Source organism: Pseudopipra pipra, chromosome W (genome assembly GCF_036250125.1).
Source record: "Pseudopipra pipra isolate bDixPip1 chromosome W, bDixPip1.hap1, whole genome shotgun sequence".
In the NCBI taxonomy this organism is placed as follows: Eukaryota; Metazoa; Chordata; class Aves; order Passeriformes; family Pipridae; genus Pseudopipra; species Pseudopipra pipra.
In genome coordinates, this window is record NC_087580.1 from 33,941,469 (window position 1) to 33,963,939 (window position 22,471).

General features: G+C 54.8%; 2 protein-coding genes across 2 annotated transcripts in view; one reads left to right on the forward strand and one right to left on the reverse strand.

Moving 5' to 3' along the window:
- The window catches only part of LOC135405281 (zinc finger protein 664-like), a 57,708-nt gene extending 40,414 nt beyond the window's left edge, over nucleotides 1-17,294 (forward strand). Inside the window, exon 2 of the mRNA XM_064639948.1 lies at nucleotides 16,409-17,294. Within this exon, the coding sequence (XP_064496018.1) occupies nucleotides 16,409-16,916 (508 nt within the window). The 3' untranslated portion in view covers nucleotides 16,917-17,294. The remainder of the gene's footprint in view (nucleotides 1-16,408) is intronic.
- LOC135404607 (uncharacterized) lies at nucleotides 68-1,598 on the reverse strand. Its single transcript, XM_064639338.1, has 5 exons — nucleotides 1,217-1,598; nucleotides 722-872; nucleotides 415-479; nucleotides 157-302; nucleotides 68-74 (listed from the first exon to the last, which is right to left on the reverse strand). Exons 1-5 carry the CDS (start codon nucleotides 1,556-1,558, stop codon nucleotides 68-70), a joined length of 711 nt encoding a protein of 236 aa, XP_064495408.1. The 5' UTR covers nucleotides 1,559-1,598.
- Nucleotides 17,295-22,471: the final 5,177 nt, after the last annotated feature.

Sequence of the window (22,471 nt, forward strand, 5' to 3'; positions counted from 1 at the left end):
GCCAGAGCCAGTAACTTGCCCAGCTTCCCCCAAGAAGTGGTCCCCTTGCCACCAATCTCTGCTGGTCTCAAAGGCTGAGGGGGCCCAGAGCAGCCGACGTGAGGGGCCACAGCATCCCTGGGGGACTGGAGCCCTGGCCACAGGCTTCTTACTTGCTTTGCTTTGTAGACACTGTTCTCCACAAGCAAATCCAGCAGGGCAGCGCTGGTCTGGGCATTGAAGAGGTCCGAGTTTGCCGTGTCCCAAGTGGCCATGAAAGTGGCCTCTTCATGCCAAATGCACCTGATGAATCTGCAAACCAGCTACAGGAGAAAGGCAAGGAAGAGAGAGGGATGTCCCCTGGAGGGCTGCGACAGCGGTGCTGGGCTGAGCAGTGAGAGCAGGCCCAGCCCAGGCGGGGATGGCTGCAGGTACCTGTGCTGCCCTGTGGAAGCGGCCACGGGCACGGAGCTGCTCTTCTGTCCGCTCCTGGCCTGCATCTGGCAAAGAGCGAGCGTGCTCAGAGCTGAGGGTGTGCGGGAGAGGCCGGAGAACACAGCCCAGGCCTGGGCTCCAGAAGCAGGTAGGGCCAGCCCCGGGATGCCCAGTGGATGGAGCACGACTGCCGGGAGATCAGCCCCTCTGCCCCCCTCCCTTTCCCTGGGCATGTCCAGAGGGGATGGGCAGGATGAGGCCAAGGGGGCTGCAGCCACCAGCCCTGTGGCCCAGCTCCAGCACTCACCCTCCTGCGGGGGCTGCACCTGCTGCACCTCTTCAGGCTGCTGTGCTGGAGCAGCCCTAGGGCTTTCCTCCTTCTCCTCCTTCTTCACCCAGGCCAGCTTGGGCACCGTAGGGGGTCTCTGCTGCATGTCTCCGTCTGGTGTTATGGCTACCTGCAGCAGAGATGCCATTAAAAAAGCTTTGGCTTTCCAAGTCCTGCAGTCGTGCCTTGAAGGCAGCTGCAAGAGAGAAGCCTGGGAAATGCCTCGCCTTATCCAGTCCCACTGTCTGGCCTCAAGGGCACCTGCCCCAGGGACTGGAGATGCCTTGAGCAGCCCCAGGTCCCCAGGTCCCACAGTCTGGCCTGGAGGACGCACAGGGGACAAGTGGAGAGCTGCCAGAGTGAGCAACTTGCCCAGCTTCCACGGAGAAATGCTTCCCTTCCCAGCACACTGTGCCAGCCTCAAAGGCTGAGGGGGCCCGGCGCACCCAGCCTGGGGGGCCACAGGCTGCTTACTTCAGCAGAGACAGCTCTCTCCTCAAGAAACTCCAGGCTGGGGGTATCGGCCAGGCGCTGAACAGGCGCGGCGTCAGTGCTCGCCACGCCCTCCGTTGTTGTGGCGTCGGCCTCCTCCGTGAGACCAGGCAGCACAGAGTCACAGTGTGACACGTCATCGGTGGACGTGGTGTCCCAGTGGGTTGTGTGATCAGTGGTTGTGGTGTCACACTTTGCTGGGACAGCAGTCGACGCGGTGCTGACATCAGGATTTGTCACCTGGGTCGGGATGGTGTCAGGCTGGGCCTGGACATCAGCTGGTGTGATCCTGGCCTTTCTACGCCGACTGCCCATGAATTTCATAAATGTCTGCAGGAGAAAGAAGGGCAGGGAAGAGAGGGATGTCCCCTGGAGGGCCGCAACAGCGGTGCTGGGCTGAGCAGTGAGAGCAGGCCCAGCCCAGGCAGGGATGGCTGCAGGTACCTGTGCTGCCCTGCGGAAGCGGCCACGGGCACGGAGCTGCTCTTCTGTCCGCTCCTGGCCTGCATCTGGCAAAGAGCGAGCGTGCTCAGAGCTGAGGGTGTGCGGGAGAGGCCGGAGAACACAGCCCAGGCCTGGGCTCCAGGAGCAGGCAGGGCCAGCCCCGGGATGCCCAGTGGATGGAGCACGGCTGCCAGGAGATCAGCCCCGGCCCCTCTGCCCCCCTCCCTTTCCCTGGGCATGTCCAGAGGGGATGGGACAGGATGAGGTCAAGGGGGCTGCAGCCACCAGCCCTGTGGCCCAGCTCCAGCACTCACCCTCCTGCGGGGGCTGCACCTGCTGCACCTCTTCAGGCTGCTGTGCTGGAGCAGCCCCAGGGCTTTCCTCCTCCTTCTTCCTCCGGAACAGCCTGAGCAGGCTGAAGCGTCTCCCTGCCATGCCACAGTCTGGTGTCCAGGGCACCTGCAAGAGAGAAAGAGAACCTCGGAGAAACTCCGGGCCCTAAGTCCTGCAGAATGGCCTTGAGGCCACCTGCCGCAGGGATTGGAGACACCTCGGAGAAGCTCCGGGTCTCCAAGTCCTGCAAAAGGGTCTCGAGGGCACCTGACACAGGGCTTAGAGACACCTCGGAGAAACTCCGGGTCTCCAAGTCCTGTAGAAATGCCTCGAGGTCACCTGAAAGCGAGAAAATCCTCCAAAACGCTCCGGGTCAGTAAGGCACGAGTTGGCTGCGCGGGGGCTCCGCACAGCACCGCTCTGTCCCGTCCTGTCCCGTCGCCTGCTCCGAGGAGCACTGTTGACACTGTGGCCGTGTCACCAGCAGCACCTCTGTCACCGCGGGTCATAAAGGGCCCTTGGACACCCTGCCCCCTTCCATCCCACCGGCCGTGCCCAGCGTGTCACAAAGGGCCCTGGGACACAGTGCCACGTGGCCTGGGGCCTCCCCCAGCCCCGCCAACCTGCCCCACCTTGGAGGGAATCCGCTCTCTGAAGTATCTAGTCTGGCTGGACCTGAACTGTAGGAACGGCTCAAGAAATGAGCAAACACTCCCCTCCTGTGCCTGCTCACGGCAGCACAAGGAGCCCCCTCGGCCGCCGACTCAGTCGCAGCAGGAAGGGCACGGGGCCTTCCACACAAGCTGGCACGGCCTCCTTGGGAGAAGTGCTGGCTGGTGGCCGTCCTAAACAGGGGGGCTGACACCAAGAAGGAAGGTGTGGGCAAGGGCACCAATGCTGCTGGGAGCCATTTGGCCAGGGCTGCACCCAAATCAGCAGCTGTGGCAAGTCCTGGCCCAAGGAGACCTGCCACTACCCCGAGTCCTGGCAAGGGTGCTGCCCGTCTCCTGCCCCAAAGAGCTGTGCCCCCATGTATTAGTTCATTTGAATACATGCCCGGAATAAAGACAAGTGCAACAGACATTCAAACACTACAAGAAATCTTTTATTGCAGTAAGAATAAAAACTAGCAAAGAGAATCAAAAGCTAAAAAAGAATACAAAAAAACTGCTTTATCAGTTGGCATTCATACAATACTATGAACAACTTTTATTATAGTATTAACTAGTAATAAGGGAATTAAAGGAACATTTAAAGGATATTAAAACAATACTACGAGTGGCTTTTAATACAGTATTAACTAGTAAAAAGGGAATTACAAGGATATTAAAAAAGGATATAAAACATTTGCTTTCTCAGTTGCTTCCTGTCAATAAACTGTGCTTACCCACACAGACAGACCAGGGCTGCCAGGATCTGCAGCAGCTGGTCGGTGCCTGTGCTTAGCGGGCGTCCCGGTGGAACAACACAGTCTCCATGGCAGGATGAGGATCGCTCACCCCAGCAGTCCTGACACCCCATTTTATCAGCTCTACATTGCACCACGTAGGGCCAGTACCCAGTATAAGGTGATGCCTGAGTGGCAGCCAAACCCCACCTGTTCATCACCTGATAGCAACAGTCTGTGCATGCCCTGCTGTAGGGCAAGGGGCCAGCGACCCCTGCCCACAGAATCTTCCTCCCATCATCATCTTTCTCACCCCTATGTATGACCTCTACCACTGTGTTTCAGGGGTAGATGTATCTATCTTGCAATATGTAGCAAAACCAAGGAAGAACTCAGCTCTGATAATAGGGGATATCAAGCTGACTTGCTAAAAAGCACAATGGACCTTACAATTCGCTTGTGCCATGAAGTTACATTGTACCATACTCTGGCTGGTTTCACATCCTAATATGATTTCTTTCTCACGCCTCTATGCTCCATTGATCATCTAATTCAAAAGTACCCCCCATAGAGACAAGAAACAGTTTAAAGTCCTGTAGATGTAGAGATGAAAAAGTCATATCTAAAATGTAGTGCTAGCTTGTTCCTAAGCATTTCCAAAATTCCTTCCCAGCAGGTGCCAGGATGGGTGGGCAGGAGGTGACTTGCTTTATTCAGACCATTCTTGTACGTGTGACTGCTGCTCTTTCACCCCTTTCCCCCTAATTCTGGGTTGGTTTCTAGAGCTGTTTTTGAAAGAAACACTTCTTTCAATCTCACACGTGAATATTTTCAAAGAAATACAAGACACAAAAATCTAGTAAAACCAATATTTAACAAAATGGTGAAATCACACTCCTTTATGTACTCTGAGCACTCTGCTACTGGCAGTTTGTGTAGTTCTCCATATACTGGAAATGTAACTAAGGATCAAGAAATTTTCTCTGTATTCTTTATTTCCTTTTAAATTTTTTTTCTGTCATCAAATTGGCTGCAGGATTTGGTCCTGTCTTTGTGGAGGATGAATGCCACTGTCTTTTTATGTTTGATATTTTATTACTTAGGGGGACTGTCAGTGGGAGAAGTGGTGGGAAGGATCCTCCACTCAGGGGGTGGAGCTTCAGCTTCTAAAGAAGGCTGTACTTAATCAAAGAGCTGCAACTCAGGATTTCTCCCAGCCTTCCAGAACTTTTCATTTAGCCAGCTGAGAGTGCCCAGGGCACAGCCAGGTTAGTGTTTAACTCTTCCAACACTGGGCTCATCCCGAGGATATCCTGTCATCCTGAGAAGAAGGAAGGGAGATGCTGTGCCTATTCCCTAGGGCTGGGCAGGAAGCAAAACCTTCAAAGCCGTGGCCCTTCTGAAGGAGTTGATCTTGTGTTATTCCTCAGTAGTCAGCACTGAAAATTCTGTATCTGAGACACTGAATGAAAAGGAGAGTTGCTGAGAGGCTTGTTTGGGGGAGAGTGTTTTTTTGGTTTGTTTTTGTGGGGGTCTTTTAGTGCCAGATGAAGGTTGGATCATGAAAATCAGTCTTGTTACAGACCAAAACTGTAAAGGCATTTAAACGCTTTCAGATGCTGTAACCATTTTCCTTTCTTTCACTTTCTCACCCCTTGCAAATCAGAGACAGTTCCTAGAGGACAGGAGAATAAAATAAACAAAACAAGAAATTATTTTTCTACTCTTGAGGCCTGTGTCAGGTCTGTTTTGAATGCATTTGAATCCTACTGCTTCCATGCTCTTTTTCAAGTAGCACCAGATAAATACCTGTGAACTGCTGAGAGTGATCATTCTTACTTCACAAAAGGTTTCTCTTTTTTTTTTCCTATCCTGTGTCCCTTTTGTGTTCAGTGCTATGGAGTGACTATATTTTTGTTCTAAGCTAATTCACTGCTGCTGTTTTGGGTACAACTAATATCAAGCAGCAAACCTGTAACATGCCAGAAACAGGCTACAGTGTGTTGAAGACACAGCTTATGTTTGATGGTGTGTAAATACAGAGAGTTAGTTGGGTTTATCTGATAGCCTGGCAGAAGGAGAGAGGAGCAGGACAAACTGTTTTCAGTAACTGTGCTGTTCAGACACCTGATAAGATGGAGAGTGCTTTGGAACTACTGATGTGCTTTGAATAAGAAAAGAATAATCAGGTCCATTGGCACTGGCTTATCAGGAAGGAAGTAAAATGCCAGCACTTTTACATGAGCAAAAGGAAATGTTTTAGGCACTTTGGGCCATTTTTCCATTGAAATTAAATAGCAGGGTGCTTTTGAGTGTGCTGTAAGGAGTGGAAGGATTTATTACCCCGACAGAATGACAGGTGAATGTGTTCAGAGAGGAGTCCTCAGCAACAAGAACAGCTCTTTGGTGAAGTTGCCACATCTATTCATGCTTTTTTTGGTAGAGATTCAGGAATTCTCTCCTTTCTTTCTCCCTGAAGTGCAGTGGCTCACTTACAATGTGCAGTTTTTCAGAGTGTAACACACTTGTGCATTTTGTAATATCCTGGCAGCATGTTTGATATTGGGCGTGTAACAGGCTGTTCATAAAATAATGCTGGATCATTGACTGGTGTGTCCTCTGCCTTCAGTCCCTGGGTATTTTCATGTTCCAAAAAGAATATATCTCAGCCTGTGCTGGGAAGGTGTGATTCACCATTAACTTACCCCAGCAGGCATGAAACATGCTCAGATGCACTATTATCTTCTCAAAGTTTACAGATTTTTATTTCTGTACCTTTTCAAAGTTTATTTCTAGGTTCTTTCACATGCTTACAATTAATTTGGAGATATTCAAATTCAAAGAATGATAGTGCACGAACATATTTGATTGATTTTGGATTCTAATTGATTCCTGTCAATGAGATCCCTGTGACACTGAAATCAATGATATGTGATTCAACCAAGGCACCACTGTTCTGTACATTAGGTAGCAGTTGGGAATTTAGGAACTAAATGTTCACAAGCTATAAATGGAGAAAATGTTTAGATTTCAATAGCCCTTTGTTTGGCATTTATTCACCAAAATATGTTTCTTGGGAAAGTTAGTTTTCCAAAGTGCAGGCTTTCAGTAAAAGAAAGGTCATTGATTTAAGGTCTATTAAATTTTAGCTAAAAACAACAGGCTCCATTTGGGTGTAAAATAATTTAAGTATTTACTGCAGGCAACCTTCATGCTTTAGAGCAGTTGCTCAAAGGTTTCCTTCTTCTATGAAGATGTCAACTGTAAATATAAAAATGCCTCACTGAAAATGTAATGGTTCAAAGATTCTAACTGAAATAAAAATTCCTGCCTGGGGAAAGCACTATAATCAAAATAAAGTGCTCTTAACTTTTTTTTCCTGTGGAGGCTACACTTGAAAGAGTGCTTCAAGGCAGCAGGGTTGGTAGGGAATGCCAATTTTTATCTATTTATTTATCTACTCTCCCCCACAGATGATGATAGTCCAGCTTTGGAATCAGCAACACACTTCAGCCACTAATACAAGGCAATATGTGAGCTGCTGCTGCTTCCAAAATGCAGTATCCTGGCATTTCAGCCAACTTTATAATCTGGCAAAAAACCACTTGGCAATATTAAAATCTAGCTTCTGAAGCACTTTTATTTCTGAAAGCTTTTGATGTCTTTTATATCTTCTTAGCATATATTAAATTTCTTGGGAGCAGTGGCCAGGATGTACACTTGATGGATGACTGGGGTGGGGAGTTTCCCCTCACCCCCAGCTTTTTTTTTCCTCCCCTTTAATTTTAAAAAGAGGTGTGATAATTGTGCATTAGGTAATGCTGGAACATGAATCCTGCAGATGCAGCTGTTTGACAACATTAAGGTGGGGGGTTTGTACCATTGTTAGGTAAGTTAGCAGAGATTTTCCAAGCTGAGAAGGACAGCCTGCTGCCAAGCTCTGGCAACTCTCTTAAGAAATCTTTTTCTTCGGGGATGCCCTGAGGAAAATGATGACTGGATGCTTTTCTAAAGGCACAAACTGCCTGTTTTCTCTTCCATAGCATTCAGAATGGAACACCTTGTTCCAGCCTGCCTGCTCAGGGTTTTGTGGTGCTGGGTTAGGGTTTTCATGTGTTTTTTTTCCTGGGATAAAGTAGTGTACAGTGAATATTGATTATTCATCCCATGTCTAGTTCACTGTCTACATCTTGAATTTGACCCAGAATCTGTGTAAATGAGGAATGCATTGAAACAAAGTCAGGGATCCTTCAGTGACTTGTTTTTGTGAGTTCAATCTTCTGAGACCTCTGATGAGTCTGGCAGGGCAGTGCCTGTGTGCAGAGGGGCAGGGAAAGAGAGTCCCAGCAGAGCAGCAGTGCCAGGGAGCAGCAGCATTTGGCCTGTTGAGAGCTGCTCTTTTTCTCCTGCCCCCCTCCCCTTCTGGGCCTCGGCTGAGGCCTCAGTGCTCTGGCCCTTGGTCCCTGGGCTGGGCTGGGTCAGTCCTGTGGCCATGGCACTGCTGGCATGAGCTGGGCTCCACTGCACTCTTTCCACCACACAAGGGGCTCCATTTGCTCCGGGCACAGCCTGAAGCCTCAGCTCTTCTTCTCCAGGGCTCTCAAGAAGAAGGCCAAGGAGCAGACTCTCCAGAGGGTCCTTGCCTTGCTGGTTTCTCCCTGGAGTCCGTGTGCTGCCCTCAGGGTCCCACTGTGGGGGTTGAGGGGCTGAGGCTGCTGCAGCTGGTGCTGGTGGTGGCCAGTGCCCCTGGAGATGGCAAATGGGGCCTGAGGAGCCCGGGGCCGATTCTCTGCTGCTGTGCTGGGGAGCGGGGCTGGCCCTGGGGCTGCAGGAGCTGCCTGAGCTGAGGATGTGCTGAGCATTGCAGACCCAGAGGGCCTGTCCCTGAGCTCCATGGCCTCCATGTCCTGCTGCAGGGCCAGAGCTGAGTGTGCTGCTCTGCTGGGCTGGGGCAGGGGCAGGGAGATGGGGGGACCAGGGAGGGGCTGGACTGGGCAGTGCCAGGGAGGGGAAAACCCCAATGTGGAGCTGAAGTGTGTGAGTGGGCAGGGTGGGGGCTCTGCCCCACCTAGGGCACCTCTGGAGTCAACGTTTCCTTTGGCAGCACAACTTATCTCAGACAAGATAGTTTTCCAATGTTGGCTTTCCCCCCTCTTTCCCAAGGTTTTCTTTTTTGTTTTTTGTTCCCCTGAGGGGCAAAGGGGGAATAGAAGCACATGCTGATCCCTGGTTTTATCTGTATACAAAAGGGTGTTGGGGCGGGGGAGACAAAGCGATTTCTCTCTCTATTCTCTCTCTTTTATCCCATTCCCGCCTCCCTCGCCACACCCCGGGCGACTGTTTCACCGCCGCCCCTCCTCGCCCGTCCCGCGGGGCAGCTCTTTTAGCTCCGGGGCGGCGGAGACTCCCCCGGCGCGGCCCTTTGGTTTTCCTTGGTTTATTCTCCGGAGCTGATTCCGTTCCGAGCTCGCCCCCCCTCTCTGGCGACCCCCGCCAGGGCCCGTCCCGGGGCGGCTCCCCCAGGGCCCCGCCCGCCGCCGCCGCTCCCCGGGGCCCTCCCCGCTTCCTGCCGGGATCGGACACCGCCGGCGGCCCCGGCCCTGCCGGGCTCCATCAGCCTGAGCAATTGCTGCCAAGGAGGGGCCGGGGGCTTCCTCTTGGCCTTCGTCTCCCTGGCGCTGGGGCTCGGCTTCTACCTGCGCCAGAAGGTGAGGGGGGTCCCAGGGGGTCGTGTGTCCCCCCAGAGCGTCTGTGCCCCCCCGGGGACCCCCCACCCCGGTGTCACCCCCTTTTCTCTCCCCACAGAGCTCCTGAGCCGGCGGCGGCCGCAGCCCCTCCCCGGGGCCTCGGGCCCAGCCTGGACCCCTCCTGTCCCTGTGAGGATTTTGGGGGGGTCGTGTGTCCCCCCCTCCCCTGCTGCCACTCCTGATCCCAGGAAAGCTTCCCAGTTCTCCCCAGTCCCGGTTATTGGGGGGCAGTGGGGAAGGGGCTTGGGGGAATCCCAAGGGGTGGAGCCGAGTTTGGGGGGGGCAGAACAGGCCCCGTGATGGATCGGGAATGGGGACCCCCCTGTGTTCCCCCCTGTCAGCCCGCTCTGGGGGGCTCTGGGAGGGAACTAACCCCTCAATAAAGCACCCAGCACACTTAGAAAGGTGCTGGGAGCCCCCTAAACCTCCACACAGGCTCTGCAGGACTGCCTAAACATACTCAGAGCCCACCCAGGATCCCACCCAACCCCTTCTCTGGGGGGACTTCTCTGGGCACTGGTGGTGCTGGGAGCCCCCCCGGCTGCGGGCGAGGAGCTCTCGGGTGAGTGGGGGGTGGGAAGGGGGCGGTCAGTGGGAAAAGGGGGGTCAGAGGGGACAGAAGGGGTGGTGGGACCCCAAACTGAGTGGGAGGGGAGTGGGACCCCCCAAAAGTGGAGGGAGGAGGGGCACTGAGGATGCCCTCTGGAGCCCTGTCAGAGCTCTGACACTTCTGGGGTGACTCCAGGAACAGCCTTCACTGGCCCAGGGACATTCATCTCCCCAGCCTCGCACACATCCCCTGCAAATGGCCCTGTCTCCTCCATCACCCTCCTCTGCCTTTCTGGCCTGGCCCTTTCATTCCACACCAGCAAAGCAGCCTGGGCACCATCTCACCTGGGCACTCAGAGGGCTTCTGTGAGCAGCAGTGGCAGATTTCTCTGGAAGGTGCATTTGTCCCCTGTCCCATGGCACAGTTCAGAGGATGAATATACTCCCAGGCACACAGATCCTGGAGAGCTTTTTCAAGACAAAAATAGGGAGAGGAAGAAGAAAAGAGGCCAAATTAGAGATATGAAAGGTGCCCCAAAAATCAGCAGCTTCCTCTGAGCCAGGTTTCCATAATTGAATCACTGATGGGATATTTACTTTGATAAGTAGCTGCACAAAACTATTCATGTAGACAATGAAAGAATCAGCTTAATAGAATATATAGAAGGTGTTGTCAATGAAACAAATCAAAGAAAAATTGTTTAAAGTAAAAAAAAAAAAAAGGTCTAGCGATGCTGGCCAGGAAGCCTTCAGCAATTATCAAGACTTCTGTTCTCCAGACTTGCCAGAGCAGTCCCAGAGCTGGCCACTGCCTAGAGATGCCCTGAGGCAGGTCAAGTGCCCAAGTGGGACAAGTGGCCCAGGGTGTGTGGGAGCCCTTTGGAGCAGGAGCTGGTGGGCAGGAAGGGCCCATCTGGGGAGGGTCAGGGAATCCCCCCCTGCAGCCCTGCTGCCCAGGCTGAGGAGGGTCCTCTCCAGCCCACAGCACATCGTGTGCCCTTGGGGGCTGTGCTGCCAGGGCTGTTCCCAAGAACTGACTGGCCAAGGAGGGCAGGCAGATGCTCAGGGGTCCTGACGGTCATCACAGAGCTGAGTCCATCCAGATGAAAGACTTGGGGAGATCAGGAGGAACTGGGACAAAAGGGATAAGACAATTGGGGAAGGAAAGAGGGGCTTGGACAACAAAGATTTCATGAGGTAAAAACAAGTGCAGTTAAGGCTGCTGGTGCTGCAGCACTGCCTGTGCAAACATTCTTGATGGGCCTTTTCCCTCTTTGTACCCTCAAGCCCCAACACCACCTAAAAGTGCTGCTCCTCCCATTGAAGGGAATCCACTGCTCTACTCCCAGCCTCAACCTGACCTTGAAGGCAAAGCCCAAAACCCAGAACTTCAGACTCTTCTTTGTACTCCAGTGCCCAGCCCACTCCCAAACCTGCAGTGTTAGTGTGAAAAGCCAAGCTTTAATCCTGACCCAGCCCAAAAATTCTTCCCCTAATCCTCAAGCAGACACTGCCAGCAGAACACCAAACCCCCCTCAGCTTCTGCCTAATCCCCACCCTGAGCTCTAAAGCCCAAGCCCTGACCATTAAGCACCCCCACAGCCCTCGGGAGCAGGGCAAGGCCCTGCAGGGCCCCGAGCAGGCGCGGGGGGTTGGCAGAGGAACGGGAGGTGCCCTGTCCCTGCTCAGCCCGTGGCACACAAGGAGCAGAGGGGCGGCGATGCCGGCAGGAGTCAGCGGGGCCTCAGGAGGCCGAGGGGGCCCGGGGCGGGCGGGGGGCGTGGCCGCGCGCTGATTGGCTGCGGCGGGGTCTCGTGAGCGGGGAGCGCGCGGAGCGAGCGCCATGTTGGGCGCGTGGGAAGGAACGGGAGGAGGAGGCGGTGAGCGCTGGGAGAGCGGGGAGAGCGGGGTCTGGGGATCCCCTCGGGGGCTGCGGGGAGCGCGGGTGAGGGTGGAAAGGCTGGAGGGCTCGGGAGGGTTTAGCGGGGGGGGTTCGGGGGTTCCCGAGGAAGTTTTGAGGGGTCCCTGCGGGGGTTCGGTGTCCTGAGGGGACTCGGGGGGGGGAGGTTGAAGGTCCCTGAAAAGGGTTTGGAGGCCCCCGAGGGGGTTTTGGTTTCTGAGGAGATTTGGTGGTCTCAGGTGGGCTGGAATGGTCTCTGAGAGGGGTTGGAAGGCTTTGCGGGGATTTTGAGGCAGTTTTGGTAGTGTTTAGGGGGTCCCAGACGGCTTTGAGGCTCCCTTAGAGGGACTGGGGGGTCCCTGAATGGGCTGGGGGGGTCCCAGGTGTGTTTTGTGGATCACTGAGAGGGTTTAGGGGGTCCAGGGTGGGGGGGATGAGGTCTCTTAGGGGATTTGAGGGGACCTTGAGGAGGTTTCAATGGGTAGAGGGGTGGATTTCTGAGGGGATTTCAGGGGTTTTGAGGGGATTTTGTGGAGTCCCCTAAAGCCCAGCAGTGGGTTTGGGGGGTCCCCAAGACCCCAGGGGAGAAGTCCTAGGGATGCTCCCCAAGAATCGGAGGGGGGAGATATACTACATGTGGGTAAGGGGATCCCAGTGCCCCCAGAATATCCAAATAACCTCCCAGTGACCCTCAGTATAGCCCAGTAACCCCCCAGTGACCACCCAGTGTGTCCCAGGGAGCACCCAGTAACCCCCAGTATGGCCCGGTAACCTCCCAGTGTCCCCCCGTGTGTCCTGGTATCCCCCAGTAACTCCCCAGTTCTCTGCCAGTGACCCCCAGTGTGCCCCAGTTCCCCCCAGTCCCTCCCAGTGCCCTCCCAGAATCCCTCAGTAACCCCCAGTCCCTCCCAGTGCCCCCTGGTTCCCCCCAGTGTGTCCCAGTATCCCCCAGTAAACACCCAGTGCCCCCCAAAGCCCCCCAACTGTCCCCAGCGTGTCCCCAGATGCCCTTGGCTTTTCTGTGAGGGGGGGGGGGGGCATTTTGTGCTCAGAGGGTCCAGGGGGGGCTCCTGGAGTGAGATGGAGGGTTGGGGACATCAGGGATGGGGTTTGGGGACAATGGGGACAGTGGGGAGGGGTTTGGGGAGAGTGGAATTGGGGGTGTCAAGGGGGGAATAATGGCCATGGAGAGGCCCTGGAGATGCTGCAGACACCAGGGGGGTCTTCGGGTGTCAAGGGGGAAATTAGGGACACCAAGAGAGCCTTGGGTTCACCAAGGTGGATCTCAGGATTCACCTGCTCATATTGCAGCCCCTCCTCTCCCCCACCAGGTGCTATTAACCCTTCCCAAATGTCCTCTAACCCCCTTTTTCCCTTTAATCCCCTTCCCCCACAGATCCCTTTGACCCCCCAATGCCCCCAAGACCTCCTTTAATACACCCAAAATCCCCAAATCCCCACTCAAACACCCCCCCAGAGCCCTTCAAATCTCCCCCAGCCCCCCCCCCCAAATCCCTCCTAACACCCCCAAAGAGGGATCACCCAGCACCCTGGAACAGGAACACAGTGGGCTGTACTGGGGGCACTGGGCTGTACTGGGAGGGCACTGGGGGGGCCTCAGGTGTCTCACGACAACGTGGCCCAGCTCCAGGAGAGATCTGGGGAGCAGTGAGGAGGTACTGCTCTGTCCTGGTCTGTACTGGTCTGTCCTGGTCTGTACCCCCAATCCCCAAAGCCCCTCCCCAGCTCCCCCAGGACCCTCCCGGACCCCAAAGCCCCCCAGGCCCCTGACTTGGTCCTGCTGCCCCTTGAGCATCTGCAGCTGCTGCAGAACCAGGCATTTCATCAGCAAATGTGCAGGTGACACCAAGCTGGGGGTGTGTTGATGTGCTGGAAGGCAGAAGGGCTCTGCAGAGGGACCTGGCTGAGGAAAAGTGTGTCAGCAGGAGCAGGGAAGTGATTGTTGGGCTGGACTGAGCACTGGTGAGGCCACCCCTGGAGTGCTGTGTCCAGCTCTGGGCCCCTGAGTTGAGGAAGGCCCTGGAGGGGCTGGAGCAGGTGCAGAGAAGAGCAGCGAGGCTGGGGAAGGGAGTGGAGCACAAGTGGTGTGAGGAGAGGCTGAGGGAGCTGGGGGTGTTGAGGCTGGAGAAGAGGAGGCTCAGGGGAGATCTCCTAACTGTCTGCAAGTCCCTGCCAGGAGGTTGGAGCCAGGTGGGGGTGGGGCTGTTCTGCCAGGAAGCAGCAGTAGGACAAGAGGGCTGGGTCTTGAGCTGTGCCAGGGGAGGTTTAGGTTGGATATTAGGAAGGAATTTTTTGCTGAGAGAGTCATCAGGCCTTGGAATGGGCTGGGCAGGGAGGGGGTGGAGTCAGCGTCCCTGGAGGTGTTGAAGGTGAGAGTGGATGTGGCCTCAGTGCCAGGGTCTGGGAAGCACTGCAGGGTTGGATCCAGGGTTGGACTTGATGATCTCGGAGGTCTTTTCCAACCCAGCTGATTCTGTGATTCTGTGATTGCCATTCCTATGGCAGCACATGCTTGAGGCTCTATCCCCAGGGTGATAGAGATGTCTGTCCATATCTATCTCCAAGGTTAGTCTGTAAATGTGTGGTGTTAGCAAAGCAGGCTGAGTTCTGGGCTGGTTGTAGAAGGAGAAAGAAGCCCAGAGGCCAGTGCAAGCAGGCAGCCCTCAGCTTGCACCTGATGTCCCCTCCCTGCAGGTTCCTGTCCTTGAGCCCAGGCCCTGAGGTGAGGCTGAGAAGTGGCGCGGAGGTGAGGCCAGAGCTGTCCCTGAGCTGAGGCTGAGAATAAGTGCAAGGCAGAGCTGCTGCTGAGGAAGGAGAGCCCCGTGGTGGGGAACAGGCGAAGGTGCCCATCCCCGAGCAGGTGCTGTGTCCATTCCCTGTGTGCCAGGTGAGCTGGGGCTTTGCTGCAGAGCTGCGGGTGCTGATTTGAGCGTCTCCAAGTGCTGAGATGGTGGGCACCCAGGAACACAAACTGTGCCTGGCCACGGAGCCTGCAAGGAGGAGCAGAGAGAGCCGTGGCAGTGTGGGGGTCCAGGTTGTCCCTGTGCCTTCCCCTGCAGGCCCTGTCTGTCCCTGCTGGGCCCCTGTCCATCCCCATCAGGTCCCTGCCCGTCCCCCCCGGGCTGAGCTCCCCCCAGGAAGTGCCGTGGAGCTGAAGCTGCTGCCATCCCCCCCCTGCAGCCGCTGCCCCAGCCAAGGGAGCAGCAAAGGCAGGGCCAGGAGCAGAGGCAGCAGCAGGGGAGCCCTGGGGGGCCGGGAAGCTCTTCTGTGGGGCAGGAAAGAGGCGCTGGGCACGAGGTCGGGGCTGTGCTGAGCAGGCCCAGCCCTCACATCCCCCCAGCCAACGCCGGCTGCCCAGGGGCTTGGGAGGGACCCCCAGCCCGTGTGCCCCACACTGAGCTGGCAGAGAGAGAGCCAAGGGACAGGGCCACGGGCAGGGCCACGGGTGAGGGACAGGCAGGGCCATTGCAGGGCCACGGTGAGGGCACAGCCTGTGGCAGCAGAGCTGCCCAGGGCCAGGGGCAGCCGGGGGTGTTGGTACCAGGCAGTGGTGGGGCCGAGCACAGCATGAGGCCTCTTCAACACACCTGGAGCAGCCTCCCACTTGCCAGCTGTATTCTCAGGGCACAGACATTTCTTTGGGCCAAAGAGCCCTAAAACAGTTTGCACTGACCACACTTTACCACCATCTGTTCTCCAAGTGCTCTGCTGGTTCAGAGCAGCACTGTAAGACAGTGGGGACCCCTGGTATCCTTTGGACAGCAAAGTCCAGAACCAGGGCGGGGCGGGCAGAGAAGGGGAAACCTGGACAGTGGGGACCCCTGGGATCCCCGGGACAACAAACTGGAGAAACTGGAGAGGGGGAATGTCTGGGAACGCGGCACTCCGAAGGCAAGAGTCAGAGGAAAAGGGAGCCTTGGGACCCCCAACACTCCCAGCATCCCAAAGTGGGACCCCCAGCATCCCAGACAGGGGAGACCCTCTGAATCCCAGAGGGGGCAGACCACAATGGGGGAAGTCGTGGGAGCGCTTTTTAAGGCAGAATTTTCATATTTTGGAGTATTTTTTCCTGAATCTCAACTTTTTGCAGTTCGCGGGGGAGGGGCTTTATCTTGGTATTTCTGAGAGATTTTTTGCCTGAATCCGAGTGGTTTGTGTTTTTCTGGGCTGAATCTTGGTGTTTTGGAGGTTTTTATGATGCCTGGTGAGTTCTAGAGATGGACTTGGGCAGGAGGAACCCCCAAGCCAACGCGCTCAGCCCTTGTTTTCCCCCCATCAGGATTTGTCCTTCCCAAAGCTTGGGTGGATGGAGGAGGAGGCTGCGAGGAAGAGGAAGATGCCTTGGGCCCCCCAGGCAGGTGAGGAGGCAGTCAGTGTCCCTTTGGGCGGGTGTTGTGCTGGCTCTGTCAGCCGAGCATGGCCCCGGCTGCAGGACAACCCCGCTGGCGCCGCCGTCCTGCCGGGGCCGGAGTTGGGGGGATGTCCTTGGCCTTCCCTGTGGGCCGGAGGCAAATCCCCTCCCTGTCCTTCTTGCTTCCTGCCCCAGGCCCTGAGCTGAGGACGGAGAGCCCGGAGGACAAATCCCCCCGTGAGACCCTGGTGGGAGAGGCCGTTTTGAAGGGCTCCCCGGCGCAGGAAGGCAGCGGGGAGGAAAAGGGCCGGAGATCCCCCCGCAGGAGGGGCTCCAAAGCCATCCCAGGGTGCTCTGAGGAGGAAAGAGCCAGCCTGTGCCGGGAAGGCGTCCAGAGCTTGAGGGGGAGCTCTGAGCCAGTGGTCCCTGAGCAGCCTCCCAGCAGGGAGAAGCCCTTCAAGTGCTTGGAATGTGGGAAGAGCTTCAGAGACAGCTTCAACCTGCTCACCCACCAGCACATCCACACTGGGGAACGCCCCTACATGTGTAGGGAATGTGGGAAGAGCTTCAGTGCCAGGTCCACTCTCCTCATCCACCAGCGCATCCACACTGGGGAACGTCGTTACACGTGTGGGGAATGTGGGAAGAGCTTCAGGGACAGGTTCACCCTCCTCACCCACCAGCACATCCACACTGGAGAACGGCCCTACAAGTGTATGGAATGTGGGAAGAGGTTTCAGACCAGCTCCAGTCTCCTCCTGCACCAGCGGACGCACACGGATGAGAGGCCCTTCCGCTGCACCGACTGTGGGAAGGGCTTCAAGCAGAACTCCCACCTCGTCACCCACCGGCGCATCCACACTGGAGAGAGGCCCTACAAGTGTGGGGAGTGTGGGAAGAGCTTCACCCAGAGCTCTGCCTTGACCTCACACCAACGGACCCACCGGTAAGGGAAGCCCTGTGAGTTCCCCGACTGCAGAAGAGCTTCGGCCACTGCTTCCACCTTAAATGAAGCCCCTGATGGTGAGGCAACCCCTGGAGTCCAGTGACTGTTAGTCCATCCCTTCTGACCAGAAAGGGCCAGTCCCCTTTCACAGAGGCACGTTCTTCCAACAGAACCCTTCTTGGGGATGTGTGGAGATTCCTGCCTTGGCTGGGGACCCCCCAGGGTCACTCCTGGAGTCTGAGAGCAGAGATCTCCCCATGAGCGTTGGTCTGGGGGAGTTCCATCCATTTCTAATTGAGAATTATTGCTTTTGTGCCAGCTTGAGTAGAATTGCTTCAACAATTGCTTTAGTGTAGAGCACTGTCCTATCTTATCCTGTACTCGTGGTAGTTTTAATGTTTCTATTATGCAGTAAATAATTGTGATGAAGATCTTTTGTCTGATCATTTGGAACCCTAAATAAATTCCTTTTTATCAATAGATCTAATTTGCCATCATTAAAACTTTGGGGACAAAAGTGGTTTAGTCACACCTCTGTAATTCCTCTAAACTGAAACTGTTTGCATAATCCAAGGCTGAGATTGGATCCAGCAGCCCCCAGCACCCCACAGGAAGTTGGGATCTCAGGGGGGCCACCCCTCTTTCACAATCCCCCGGTGTCCAAAGACCCCCATGGGACCATCGGACCTGCCTGACCACCCACCCTTTTCCACCCTTTTCCCTGTTCCTCCCACTTTCCCATTGTCCCCTCAATCTCCAATTTTCCCCCAAAACAGTTTAGGGGTCCCAACCAATACTTTTTGCCCCCTCTCCTGTGGTCACTGAAGGAGAAAATGAGGCTGCACACACAGAGTTCCATTTTGGGACTTGTCCTCCCATCTTTCCGGCGTCCCCCTTTCATTGGGGTTCCTTTGGAAACAGCACCTGGGCTTTGTCTTTTAGTCCATCAGAATTCCCAGCATGGCCCCAAAGCAGTGCCCTGATCCCACACATTCCCTTCCCCTCATGTGCTGGCTGTGTTCAGCCACCGGAGAAAAACACAGGCTGCCATGCAGAGGTTTCCACTTTGGCAAACAGCACTCTCTGGATGGAAAACACCAGTCAAGGCCAAAACACTCCTTTTGGATCCTGATTAACTGAATGCAGCTGCTGCTGCCTTAACTTTTTCCCACAAAAAATCTCAGGGTTCCTTTGCTTCCAGGAGGCCCCACATGTCCCAATGGCCCCTGGATTCCATGAGCTTCCCCAGTCTTTAAAGGTTCCTTTAGTTCCATGAGGCCCTGCAGTCCCAAAATGCCCTTTGGATTCTCGGAGATTTCTCACTGTCCCAGGGTCCCTTGTGCTTCAGAAGGAGCTGCAGTGGGACAGTGGCCCCTTGGTTCCATGAGCTCTGCAGTGTTCCAGGAATCCTTGGGTTCCAGGAGAGCCTGCAGTTTCACAAGGAGCACTTGAATGCAGGAGGTTCTGCAGGGTCCCAATGGCCCCTGGATTCTGGGAGGTTCAGAAATATCTCAGGGCTGAGAAAACTGGCATTGTTCAGGCTGGAGAAGAGAAGGCTTTGTGCTGACCTGATTGTGGCCTTCCAGTGCCTGAAGGGAGCCAACCAGAAAGATGGAAAGAGACTTTGGACAAGGGCCTGGAGTGACAGGACAAGGGGCAGTGGCTTCACACGGATAGAGGGAAGGGTTGGAAGAGATAGTAGGAAGGAATTCTTGACTCTGAGGGTGCTGAGATGCTCTTTAAGGCCCCTGCCAACCCAAAGCATCCCATTATTCAGGGACTGGTGGGTGAGGTGGTGGTCGGAGCTGTCTGGGGCACATGGACCCAAAATGAGGGAGTTTTCCATTGTGGGGAAGGAAGGAGGGGGCAGCAGAACTGACCCCTTGGACACCTGGCAGGCAGGCTTTGGCTGGAAGCTGCTGATGGGGAGCTGAGTGAAGCCCCCACAATGCAGGAGGAAATGCTCAGTGACCTGCTCTGCCAGTGAGATCCCCCCAAGTGCCTGGGCCCACATGGGATGCAGCCAAGAGTCCTGAGGGAGCTGGAGAAAGAACTGGCCAAGCCACTCTCACTCATTCCCCAGCAGTGCTGCACAACTGCACAAGTCCCAGTTGACTGGCAACAAGCAAATGGGATGCCCATGCACAGGAGGGGCCAAAAGGAGCATCTGGGCAACTCCTGGCCTGTCCCATTGACCTCAGGACCAGGGAAGTCCATGCAGCAGATCCTCCTCAGTGCCATCCCATGGCAGGGGCAGGACAACCAGGGGATCAGGCCCAGCCAGCGTGGGGTTGGGAAAGGCAGGTCCTGCCTGACCAACCTCATCTCCTTCTCTGACAAAGGACCCGCTCAGCAGCTGAGGGAAAGGCTGGGATGTGTCTCTGTGGAATTCCAGAAGGCCTTTGGCACCATCTCCCCCAGCATCTCCTGCACAAACTGGCTGCTCATGGCTTGCCCAGGGAACTGTTTGCTGGGTGACAAAGTGTCTGATGGCCCAGGGAGTGGTGGGGAATGGAAGGAAATCCAGGTGGGGCTGGTCACTAGTGGGGTTCCCAAGGGCTCAGGGTTGGGGCTGCTCCTGTTTAACATCGTTGGGGATGATCTGGGCCAGGGGATCGAGAGCCCCCTCAGGAAAGTCGTGGACAACACCATGTTGGGTGTGAGTGTGGATGTGCTGGAGGGCAGGAAGGCTCTGCAGAGGGATCTGGACAGGCTGGATCAATAAGGCCAAGTGTCAGGGCCTGCCCTTGGGTCCCAACAACCCCCTGGAACGCTCCAGGCTGGGGGCAGAGGGGCTGGAGAGCTGCTCAGCAGGAAGGGACTTGGGGGTGCTGCTTGACAGCGGCTGGATATGAGGCAGAGTGTGCCCAGGGGGGCAAGAAGGCCAAGGGCATCATGGCCTTTGTGGAGAAGAGTGTGGCCAGCAGGAGCAGAGAACTGATTGCCCCTCTGTGCTGGGCACTGGGGAGGCCCCAGCTGGAGTGCTGTGTCCAGTTCTGGCCCCTCAGTGCCAAAAGGCCCTTGAGGGGCTGGAGCGTGTCCAGAGAAGGGAACGGAGCTGGGGAAGGCTCTGGAAAACATGTCTGCTGAGGGACGGCTGAGGGAACTGGGCTTGTTGAGTCTGGAGAAGGGGAGGCTCAGGAGGGACCTCATTGCTCTCTGTAATGACCTGAAAGGAGGTTTTAGTGGGGTGGGGATTGGTCTCTTCTGCCAAGGCTACAGTGAAAGGTTGTGAGGGAATGGCCTTTAATTGTGTTGAGCAAGGTTCATACTAAATATTAAAGAACCCTTTTTCCACTGAGAGAGTGTTCAGGCATTGGAACAAGTAGCCCAGGGAGGTGGTGCAGTCTCTGGAAGTGTTCAGGTGTGTGGTGGGTTGACCTTGGCTGGACACCAGGTGCCCTCCCAGCCGCTCTATCACTCCCCTTCCCAACAGGACAGGGGAGAGAGTAAGGTGGGAAAAAAAACAACTGGTGGGTTGAGATAAGGCAGTTTATTTAAAGCGAAAGCAGGGTTAGCTCTCTACTTCCCATGAGCAGCCATGGTCGGCCACTCCCGAGGAGCAGGGCTTGGGTCCGCGGGACGGTTCCTCAGCAGGCAGCCATCAGACAATGAATGCCCCCCTCCTGCTCCCTGCCTCAGCTTTTAGAGCTGAGCTGACCTCCCATGGTCTGCAATGTCCCTTGGGTCAGTTGGGCTCAACTGGCCTACTTGGGTCCCCTGCCAGGCTCTTGCCTTCAGCTAAGGAAGGAATGTCCCAGTGTTGGTGCTGTGCTCAGCAGTGGCCAAAACACTGGGGTGTTCTCAACCCCCTTCCAGCTGCCAATGCCAAGCCCAGCCCTGGGAGGGCTGCTGTGGGGAACTGAACTGCAGCTCAGCCAGACCCAACCCAAATATCTATGGCACATATTCTATAGAATCCATCCTCAGGTGTTGTATGATAGATCTATAAGATATTACAAACAATAAGCAATAATAAGGCAAGTGTCCTCCTTAGGGACACCTCCCCCCCCCCCAAAACTACGCGCTGGGTTTGTTCCCTGGGGGTCTCTGCAGCAGCAAGCACAGCCCCACACTGACTGCTCTGGGCTGTGCAGGAATTTGTGGTTCTGCCTGTCTCACACACCCCCCCAACCTTGGGATGGGTCTGGATGTGACTGGATGTGATGTTACAGGGGAGCTGTGATATCATGGGGAGGTGTGATGTCACAGGGACGGTGTGATGTCATATGATGGATGTGAAGTCATAGAGATGTGATGTCACAGAAAGGATGTGATGTCATATGATGGATGTGATGTCACAGGGAGGATTTGATGTCACAGGAAGGATGTGATGTCACAGGGAGGATACGATATCAAAGGAGAGGTGCGATGTCATATGATGATTGTGACATCATAGGGGAGATGTGATGTCACAATGGAGGTGTGATGTCAGAGGGGAGCTGTGATGTCACGGGGAAGATGTGATGTCATGGGGAGATGTGATGTCACATGAGAGCTGTGATGTCACAGGGGAGGATGTGATATCACAGGAGAGATGTGATGTCATGTGATGACTGTGACGTCATGAGGGAGATGTGATGACACAGGAAAGATGTGATGTCACAGGGGAGCTGTGATGTCGCAGGAGAGCTGTGATGTCATGGGGAGGATGTGATTTCACAGGGATGATATGATGTGATGTCATATGATGGATGTGATGTCATAGAGAATCCTTGACGTCACAAGAAAGATGTGATGTCACAGGGGAGCTGTGATGTCACATGGGAAGTGTGATGTCACAGAAATGGTATGATGTCATATGATGGATGTGTCACCATAGGGGAGATGTGAAGTCACAGGGCAGCTGTGATGTCACAGTCGAGCACGGGATGTTACAGGGATGATATGAGATCACAGGAGAGATGTGATGTCATATGATGATTGTGACGTCATGAGGGAGATATGATGACACAGGAAAGATGTGATGTCACAGGGGAGCTGTGATGTCGCAGGAGAGCTGCTTAAACCAACCATCATGCTATGAAGTTAGCAGTCTATTAAAAGATTGCAGGCATGATGCGAGCTGGGGCCTATGGGGGGACTGGACACTTTCTTTGCATTTCAGCACAGGGCCCTTCTTCCATGAGGCCCAGCACCCCATGCACTGTTATTTATAATCTTGTGTGGACTCGTAAACTGAGAGGTTTCCTTCATATGTTGCAGTAGTTAGAGAGGAGAGAGAGAGATTCAAAACAATCCTTGCCACTTGCTATAAAACCACTGTGACAAAACATATATAAACAACACCCATCTTCATGAAAGACAATAAAACATAATATCAATAACTATGGTATTGTCTGGCAATCTGACAGCACTATTCAAACTATACAAGCAATCCACCCTTTCAAAGCCTTTCCAGTCTGGATATGATACAGAATTTTGAGTTTGTTTTTCAAATTTTAGCTAATTCATAATACAAATTCAATTATATTATAACCCTCTATACTGGAGAAAAATGCAAGTTTTGACTCTAACTCTGATCCTCGCCCACCAGCAATACAACACCACATACAAAAA